The following is a 10633-nucleotide window of genomic DNA, read 5'->3' as shown; positions in this document are numbered from 1 at the left end:
GTAGCACCTAGAGGAGTCTTCTCCAATTACCTCATCAAAGTAGAGCATACCTCGACCATACAAATTTCACCTCAGGTGAGTACCTGAAGAAGGTTCTTTACGGAAACATCATCCATGTTAATAAAGCTGTGTGGAAGGATGTGTTTTTTTACAAAATTCAATACCATCAAAGTCCGGTTCATAAATGCTTCCCGACTTAGAAGTCTTACGTTTTTTAGGATTAGGCTCGGGAAGAGGAGGCGCAGGGGAAATTTCTTGATTACCAGAGTTAGAATGAGGAGTGAGAGGAGGACGAGTTGGACAGGAGTAACTTTAAGGGAGACAGAGGCACTCGAGTCCGACTTGGATGGAGAAAGAAGGTTGTCTGACTCGCCGACTTCTTGTAACTGGATAGTACGAGCAACAACATTCTTCTTGGCAATCCAAAGAGTTTTCATAGCAGCCGACTTAGTCGCCATCTTTTCTGCATGATATCATAGTTGCGTTACGTCAAGCCAACAAAATAATCAACAAAATTTATCTACAAAGGTAAAAAGAAATGCTACCTAGCTTGGGCGATATTTGGATTGGATTTCCTAAAAAGTTTTTGGTATCCAGATAAGGAGCTCGGCCCCAACACTCTTGAAATAAGGAGACTACACTCTCCTTGACCTTATCCAAGTCATCCAAGCCGTACTTAAGAACTACAGAATTTTCCTCCCAATACAAGCTAAAAATGGGTTCATCCCTCTCATCTAGAAAGAAAGGTCGGACACCCTCAACAAATCGGATCTTAAAAAAGTAGCTTTTAAAGTCATAGAAAGAATCGTAAAAAATGACAAAGACCTTCCTTTCCTGAACAGCTCGGAAGGAGATCCAGTCCTGCTTCTTAGAACTAAAAAGCTTCCTCAGAACAAAAAGGTAAAAGAAAACTTTAAGAGAAGGAAGAACGTCGAGTTCATAGCATAGGAGTTGATAAATATTCAGAAAATCCCAAGAGTTGGGATGGAATTGGGAAGGAGCGACTTTCCAACGCCTAATGACCTCGGACTCAAATTCGGTAAAAAGAAGGCTAACCCCCAACCTTGTAAAAAAGCATTTATACACATATATGAAAATGACACTCCGACTTGTCAAGTCGAGAAAAACAAATCCTCTCTTCAGGATCAACAACTACGACCTCATATCTACGCTCATTCTCCCAGTTTTCACACAACCTATGATTCCTATGAAAGGTCTCAACATACTCATTATAAAAAATGGAAACGGAAGAAAGAACAGATACATCTACCTAAGTTAGATTAGATGGAACTTTAGACGACATGCTGAGAATTACTAAACGAGACATAAAAGCTACACCTATAATACAACAAAAGAAGATCATCACAATAAAGTCAGAAAGTCGGGTACAATATCCAAAGCATTTAGAAGATTACGTAAAATGTCGAACTATCCTCAACAAGGAAGAAGATGGCCATGCTTTTTAACCTCTTTTCTGAATCAAATAGACAAATTACATTGTAAAGATAAAGATGGCGTTGTACTCATACGGACTTCACCATTTGGGGGTAATACAGGAAAAATCCCACACTCATATTTACAACAATAATAACAAGAAAAGATTCACGTAAAGAAAGCAAATCCTTGATAATGACTTTTAAGATACAAAGAGGAACTCCCAAACATATTGCCAACCCTCTAGTGATAACGGTAAAAAAATTATTTCAAACGAAACAAATATGCCCAGAATACAAAAATCACAGTAAAGAAAGTTTAAAGGTTAAAGGGACCAACCTTGAAGGAATCCGAGGTGGAAAGAGTACGCGAAAGCAGGAAAAACATAAATGTTCCACACGAAGCAAAAATTCAGAGCAAAGAAATCTTGAAATTTTGAGGCAAAGAAAATGAAGAATCTGAAGAAAAGAGAGGGATGAAGAAGAACATTTCAGAAGAAGCAAAAAAGAAAAAAGAGAAAGATTTTGGGTATTTATAACACACTAAGGGCAAGGGAGTAATTCCACTCCCCCTCATTTATGGCGCATGATTGCCAAGATAACCATAGAGTAATATACGCAGAACTACGAAAATATAACGCCACAATTTTTAAAACACGTCGAGTACCTGACCTAGCTCTAGTGAAGGCGGTTTACCCGATCTGATGTTTACATCCACAAAGAGACTAGTCTAATCTACAAATGCTCGAGTCCAACCTTAAAAAACTCAAACTCAACCAGCGACACTATTCATATCCTGGCCCAAAAAATATAGCCAGGCCCAAAATGAGTAGAAGCTCGCTCAAGAGATCTAACTGCTACACCTACCCGACCTCATAGAGGTCGGGCGCGACAACGGCAGTTCAACTCTACTTATGTGAATAAGTAACTAACTCCTAAGATATCTTCCACTTATCTAGAAGGGAAATCTCAATAATTTTTCTAGAAAAAGGGAATAGTTATGCACCACTAAAGGTGGAACTACTATAAAATGGTGGTTATCTACTCTACTACAAATACACTGACACCCTCAGGTATATTTAGAATCCAATTTGCTAAAAACCTGCTTTAAACCCTTGCTAACTTAAGCATCGAAGTCCCTTATAGGTACCACCTGCCACCTCCTCACGAGAAACTCAGAGGGCGGCACCTCGACACCAGCAGAAGTCGGACGCTACCTCAAAAGTAGTCTAAACCTCACGTTCAGGCCCAAAAATAACCCAATTTCAGGTAACCCTCGGAACAGTACCTATAAAATATTATTAAAATATACAATAAATTAAAAATACAAAAAGTAATAAAATATATACTAAAAAATAATTTTATTTATTAATACTAAAATATTATAAAAAATAATATTATTTAATTATTAATCTATGATACCTACATCAAGGTGATGTAAGAACCATAAACTCTTAAGGTACTAAACTACCAAACATAAAAAAATCCTAAATTAAAATTTTATTTCTTCTTTGCATAATAGTTGAATGGGCTAGCACAAACAGCTTCAACTGCAAATCTATTTTGTTCAACCTTGCAACCAGTGGATCCCAAAATTCTCTCAGAAACATGAACAGAACACTTAGATTTGCCAAGACATTTCTCCTTCAAGTGTTGCAAAGTATTAGAAGCTTCACATTGAGATTTAGTAAATGATCCACATTGACCTTGTGGTTGACCGAAGCTTACAAATTTAAATTCGGAGATGACTTGATTTTCATGGCAGCTAAGTTCCAAAGTGTTGCCTTCATAAGCATTCGCACAGATATTTCCAATTGTCACCGTCGCAAATTTTATGTTAAATGGGTGTCCTCCCATCTCTTCAAACAAAACTAACTCATTCTCGTCTTCCTCGTTAAGGAATGATCTTGGAATATGATACCTACAAATTAAATTAAATTAAACAATCTTGCATGGTCAAAATAAAAAATATTAAAAAAATTAAATTTAATTAAAAATAATTAATTACCATTGTTGAGTAGGCTTTCCACAACCGGTAGCACATTTGCTAGAAGTATATGCACCACGGAAATCACAAGTTGTAGAACAACCATTATCATCAGCAAGATAAGTTGGCCAATACCTACCAATGTTGTTGCCATTAACCCAAGCTTGACCCTTTCCTAAACCACTCAAATCCACCGCTACTGGATCATTTCCAATTGGACTATTGAATTTTGTCTGAAATAAAATATGTAGAAATCATAATAATGTTAATTGAATTTAAGAGGTTATTGAATTATAAAAATGATTATCATTTATATACCTAAACATATTAACACTAAACGAACTTAGAAAAATATTCCTTAGTAAAAAAAAATATTTTTTCTTGGTATAATAGCTAATTGTGGTAGCAAAAATAGCTTTAAGTATAAACCTATTTTGTGCAACATTACAACTACTGAATTCTAAAATTTTTTAAGAAATATAAATAAAATACTTGAATTTGTCAAGACATTTTTTTTCCAGTGTTACAAAGTATTAAGATTTTTACGTTGTGATTTTGTAAATAATCTACATTAACCTTATGATTGACCAAAATTTATAAATTTGACTTCATAGATGACATGATTTATATTGCGTGCAACTTTTAAAGTATTTTCTTTATAAGCATTTGTACAAATATTTTTAATTATTTATGTAAAAAATTTATGTTAAATGAGAGTACTCCTATCTCTTCAAATAACACTAGTATATTCTCTTCTTTATTATTAAAGAATGATCATAGAATATGATATTTAAAAATTAACTTAATATCTTGTATGATAAAAAATAAACGAGTTCATTTATTAAATTTTTATTTTACAAAATAATGTCTTTTAAAAATTAATCTATAATTTATTTTAAAAGTACATAAAAGAATTTTGTATATAAATAATCAAATTTGAGCTAAATAGATAAAAAATTTTAAAAATTAAAATTTATTAATTTAGAAATAGTGATATATAAAATAATTCAAAAGGATAATTTTGAAATTTTTAAACAATGACTGCTTTGAGATATTTAAAATTTTTCGGGGACTATTTTATACTTCATCCTACGGACTGATTTATCTATATAGCCAGGGTGGAGCTTAGTTAAGACAAGGGGGGACCATGGCCCCCAAACTTTTGATAAAAAAAATTAGTAATACTTCTTCAAAAAATAGAAAATTAGTTCAATTGGTTCAAATATTTTACTATGACTTAAAATACCAAAGTTCAATCTTCATCTCTTGCTTTTATTGCATAGTAATTAATTTTAAATATTCAAAACATGTTGGATTTGGACTGAACTGAATGTATTCGCATTTCGCAACTCTCTATTCAATAAGCAACACTATCTCTACCTTTGAGTTCAAATATAAAAAACTAGGTATTTTTTATTTATGTAATTTAATATTATTTTATATTTTACTGTTTATTTAATTTAATTTTTTATATGATAAAAAATATTAGAATATTCAATAAGTATTGATATTATTGTATAAAAAATTCAATAAATATTATAAATTTTAATATTTGTAATTCTAACTTCTTTTTTACATATTTTAGAGGATATATATTCAAATTTTTATATAAAATAATCATGAAAAATTAAAGAATTGATGCATTTTTTAAGAAAAAAGCTAATATTCAAGAAGGAGAACATTTAACTTTTACAATATATATCAACACATGTAGATAGTTCTTCTACTTTAATGAATCACGAAAAAAGTGAAATACAACCTCTAAAAGTTCAAAGAGTTGCATTTGATGAGTTTGACCTTAATTTTTTTGGAACGAGACCCTGAAAAACGGATTTAAATTTGGCAATATCACCCAAATCAGAGAGATGAGGTTAGACGAGTTTATCTTAAATGAGATTCATATCAAAAGCATCTTGACAATTATTTTCTATCTGGCCCCCCAAAATTTTGTTTCAAGTTCCGCCATATTAAATATAGCACACATGAACATTTAATGGTCACATGTGCGAGTTAACATTTTATGTTAGCAGTTACCATTAGTGACTAACCGAGGGATTAGAGATTGTATTGTCTAACAGAAATAAACATTGGGAGCTATTTTGTGTATTTTAAAACTTGAAAGACTAAAATGTATGATTTTAAAAATTAAAGCACCGATCTAGATAATTACTCTAAAAATTATTAAGAACTTATTTGTTAAATATGCAAATAAGTTTTATTACATTGAGACTTCTAAAGTAATAAAAATTTATTAAGAGACTAAAATATCTAATCTAATAAAATTCGCTGAAGACCAATTTAAGTATATACTCTTAAATTAATTAGGTAATAATTAACTATTATACCAAATTAGGTAAGATAGATATAAATATATTCAGTTAAAAATATTAGGTAAATAAATTATTTAACCACGTTACAACTAAGTTTTTTATGTGTCTCTTCTTTCCTTTTCACCTAATTTTTATTGTGCAACAAACTATTGAATTAATTTAATTGAATTTGATTATCAAAATAATTTGGTCATGTAATATCACTATTAATTTAATTAGGTAAGAAAAATACTAAAGGGTCATAAGAATTATTGTTATATCTATTAGTTTGTCGTGAATATTTAAAAATGTAGGTTAAAAATATATTATTAAATTATTAGACTAAAAAAATTGAGTTAATGACTAAAAGTAATGGTCAAAATTAATAAATTTTAATGACTAAAAAAATTAAATTAATAGCTAAAAGTAATGACCAAAAATAATAATTTTTTTAATGATATTTGAACATATCTCATTAGGTAATAACTATTATAGGATGGATATAATATATTAAAATTAAATTTAGTGACTTTATTTTATGTCATTTTTTAACTAAATTTAAACCAAATTATTGAGCCAACCGATTTATTTCCATGTATCCAAAATTGTTTCTAAATCGCCAGTAAACTTGATTTTAGAGCATTTTTAATGGAGTGTTTTTAGAATATTATTTTTAATATTTTTAAGAAGTGAATTGATTTAGAATTAAAATTTACATTGAAGTTGATTGATAAAATGAAACCAATATCACATTAGAGATATAATATCACTTTCAATTATATAAAATTATGTTGATTATATAATTATAATCGTATAATTATGTTGATAAAATAATTAAAAATAATATAAAATTTTAATTGAATTAAGACTAAGCATGAAATAGGCAAATTTCACTTTTGATTTCAAATTATTATTTATAACAGATGGTCCTACAAATATTTATATCTAAAATGAAATTGGAATTGAAATTAGTATTGAAAATGCTCTTACATGTATTTGTCATTTTACATCAGTAAACCACCCCATTTATGTTGTTCCTAAAAAGTAAAATTGTGCATTATTGTAGATCTTAACTGCAGGAGCTGTTGACACAAACACAGTAAGCCTTACATGGATAATAACTTGTTTGCTAAATAACATTGTTTGTTTGGAAGAAGCACAAAAGGAGTTGGATAACCAAGTTGGGAAAGAAAGATTCGTAAATGAATCAGACATGAGTAACTTAGTTTACATTCAAGCTATAGTTAAAGAGACATTAAGATTACACCCTCCATCAACTCTTTCTGGACTCCGTGTGTTTACAGAGGATTGCACTATTGGCGGCTACTACATTCCAAAAGGAACACCACTAATGACAAATTTGTGGAAGATTCACAGAGATCCTAGCGTTTGGTTGGACCCATTTGACTTTAAGCCGGAGAGGTTCCTTTCCGGTAACCACAAAAATGTTGACGTGAGAGGTAATCACTTTGAGCTGATCCCATTTGGAAGTGGGAGAAGAATCTGCCCCGGGATATCTTTTGCCATGCCCATGATTCATCTAACTTTGGCTACTTTCTTGCAATCCTTTGAAATTTCAAAGCCATCTCATGAACCCATTGATATGACTGAAATCTTTGGCCTAACAAGCACCAAGGCTACTCCTCTTGACGTACTCATCAAACCACGTCTTTTTTCAAAGCTTTACGAAGACTTACACTGATTTAATTTTATATATTGTTAGGTATCTTGTCCAAATAATTTATGACTATATGTTGGCCGGGTCAGGCGATTGGATATCTATATGTATATGTAGACCTATCACCTATGGGGATTATATGTATTTTTGGTATAATAATACTTGAAGGAATGGACTCCATGCATGCATGAAAGATTATTGATTATATATTAGCATTTAAGAAAGGTAGGAACTGTACAAACTGTTCTAAAAGAATGTTAATGCATGATCAAAGTCCCATGTGAATTGTGAAAGCTTTGAACTTGGTTTTCAGTTTATTCCCCTGGTTTTCAGTTTATTCACCTTGGAGATCAACTATATATATATATATATATTAAAGCTTACAGTAACAAAATGTGAATAAATAATTCAGTTTATTTATTATTTTAAGATATTTAATTATGTTAATTTTTTGAAGGGATCGATGTAGACCTATATATTCTTCATGTAAGTTAGATATAGTGTTTGCCTCTTGTGCTGGTGTTAGTTATAAAAAGAAAATTTTCCAAACACACCTCACTACAACAATTTATAATTAATTGCAGCCGCTATTTCTTAGAGGAGTTTAAATAGAACTGCCATCGTTGTTGCCCCATTTTACCCATTCCAGCCGTATAAACAAAATCGTTTGAGGTAAGAAATCACCAGCAAATAAATTTTCATAGTAATCTTTGAGATTTACAGGATTATCCAATTTAGTCGAGGTTCTAATTTCACCATAATAATCCTCTAAATTTAGCTACGGGTATCATAGTGATCTCTAGAGTCATTTCTAGTACTGACTCATCAACTCGCAGAATGTTGACATGGTTATCCTTTGCTACACTAGAAGTTTTCAATAATTAGATGACATAACAAGATTGCAATTGAACCCAATTTAGTTCCTCTCCCATTAAAAATCGTAATTTATCTCTAATATTTCAGATTGCGTTCTTCTTCTTACTCTTCTCTTTCTTTTTTTTTTTAATCGAAACTCTCTGATCACCTGGAGTTATTACATGTTCCAAACCTCTCTCTATTTCTTCTGCATCCCATGTGCCAATAAGAATAAGGTACTTACTTCCTTCAAACTTAACACATTTTCTATAAAGTTTCATTCTTTCTTTTTCGTTTGTGTTGAAAAATGCGACTTGGCAAGGTCCTTCGTAAAACCCTCATGCTTAGCGAATATTGTGCGATAAGTTCTGGTCTGCTTGCGAACATGTGTGGGTTCTATTTCGTAGAACATTGGAATCATAAAAACATGTTCATTCCTGTTCTTGCATTCCATGATCTCAACGAGCTCTCTCAAGCACCACCAAGAGGAAGCATAATTTTCGGAGAAGATAACAACAAACAATTTTGAGTTTCTAATGGCATCAACAAGTTCGTCCCAGACGACACGTCCTGTCTCCATGTTGTCATCGTCTCTGAATGTCTCGATTTGGCTTTCACGGAGAGCAACATGAAGATGGCTGAAGAATCCTTTACGTGTGTCCTTCCCTCTAAAACTGATGAAAATTTTGTATCGATGAGTGGCCGGTGCTTGAAAGAAGAAGAACCACCTGAAAGTGAGATGTCTCTATGATGGTAATGAATTGAGTGCCTTTGGCAAAAGGGGAGAAGATTCACACACTTAATAAAAAAAAAGTAAATATAAATACAAATACTTTTTTCTCATCTGACATATGTTGTATTATGTATGTATATAATTAAAAGCTACACATATTCAGATTAAGAAGGAAAAAAAAGTAAGAAAAATATAGCAATTTGAACATTAGGAATGATTTAGGATTTTATAATGAAAAAAACCAAATTGGGTTCAATTATAATCTTTTCATGTCATCTAACAGTTGGAAACCTCCAGCGTGTCAAAGGATAACCATATCAGCATTCTACTGACTACGCTAGCTGAATCAGCACCATGGAACTTCACTATGATAAAATTAGAATCTCAAAGAACAAATTGGATAATTCCGTGAATCTTAAAGACCAATATGATAAATCATTTTCACTCTATGGCAGTTCAAATTTTTTTCACAAATTCGCCCATTACCCGCCTTTATTGGCAATATTTGTCCGTGCGCTTCTCCCAAATTTTCACTCTACTGCTACTTGCCATTATCCCAATTTTTGTTCTTCCAAAACCTAGCTCCTCCATATTGCAACGAAAGAAATTCTTCACCCCGAATGAAAACTTACGATGAAATCGTCTCCATAACCCCACACATATATTAGTTCCTATCCATGGTAAGCTAATCATGTTACTCTTTGTTCTTTTCTCCTTTGATTTCATGCTTTTTTTGTTGTTGATAATCACTCATAATCTATTACTATAATCTCTAGTTGATTCACCTTCTTGTCCATCAGTTTGAAGGCACAAATTTCTTTTCTGAAAGTACAGAAGGTTACTCTCTCTCTCTCTCTTGATTTTCTTGTCTCTATTTTTCTTATATTTTGTTATTTTTCATACAATAATTTATGATGAACTTATAGGTACAAAATTAAATTCACAAATTAATCTTTCATAACTCATAGGCGATTAAAAATTGTTCTTGGATTGTAGCAAGGATTTTATTAACAAAAGGATAACATACATGAGTTTTCTTTGTATATGTTAATGTGGGGAGTGAGCAAGTTCTAGTAATAAAGGAGGTTTAGGTTCCTATTATGAGTAAGTTTGCATCTTATATTTTTGTTTGATTCTACAATAAGAGGCCTCTGTATTGAGCTTGATTTGGACAAAATTCTTTTTCGTACAGTAAATGTTCACCTGGGAGGTTGTTTGCACGTTGGAATTTTAGATGGGATAAATAGGAACTGAAGCATTTGTAGTATAAAAATCTAGTCTCTGAAATTTTATGGAATTGATAATTGCACATTGCTTTGTGTACAGGGAAGCAACTATACAATCAATAAGCTTCAAGGATAAAAATAATATAGATTGTCAGTGTAACAACGATCCAATTCTTAGTGTGTCATGATCACACTAGAAACTAAGCATTACTAACTTGCTTCTCTTAATTTTAATTATTATTTATTATATGATCTTGAATCGTTGTTAAAACATGATCATTTTGTCAGAATAACTCTCTTTTTTAAGGCATTTAATTTAGTAAGTAAAAACACATACATAGATAAAATCACAAGTAATAACAGATAAAGTAGTTATAACTTATAAGCAATCACACATATGTACATCTCATGT

General features: G+C 31.3%; 1 protein-coding gene across 2 annotated transcripts in view; it reads left to right on the top strand.

The window, feature by feature from the left end:
- The window catches only part of LOC107610175 (cytochrome P450 82A4), a 24184-nt gene extending 16553 nt beyond the window's left edge, over nucleotides 1-7631 (top strand). For both annotated transcript variants that reach the window (XM_016312273.2, XM_021106212.1), the window contains one exon: nucleotides 6796-7631. In XM_016312273.2, coding sequence (XP_016167759.1) covers nucleotides 6796-7431 — 636 coding nt within the window. In that variant the 3' untranslated portion in view covers nucleotides 7432-7631. The remainder of the gene's footprint in view (nucleotides 1-6795) is intronic.

The sequence above is a fragment of the Arachis ipaensis genome, chromosome B07 (genome assembly GCF_000816755.2).
Source record: "Arachis ipaensis cultivar K30076 chromosome B07, Araip1.1, whole genome shotgun sequence".
Lineage (NCBI taxonomy): Eukaryota > Viridiplantae > Streptophyta > Magnoliopsida > Fabales > Fabaceae > Arachis > Arachis ipaensis.
This window is presented reverse-complemented; position numbering and strand designations above follow the sequence as displayed.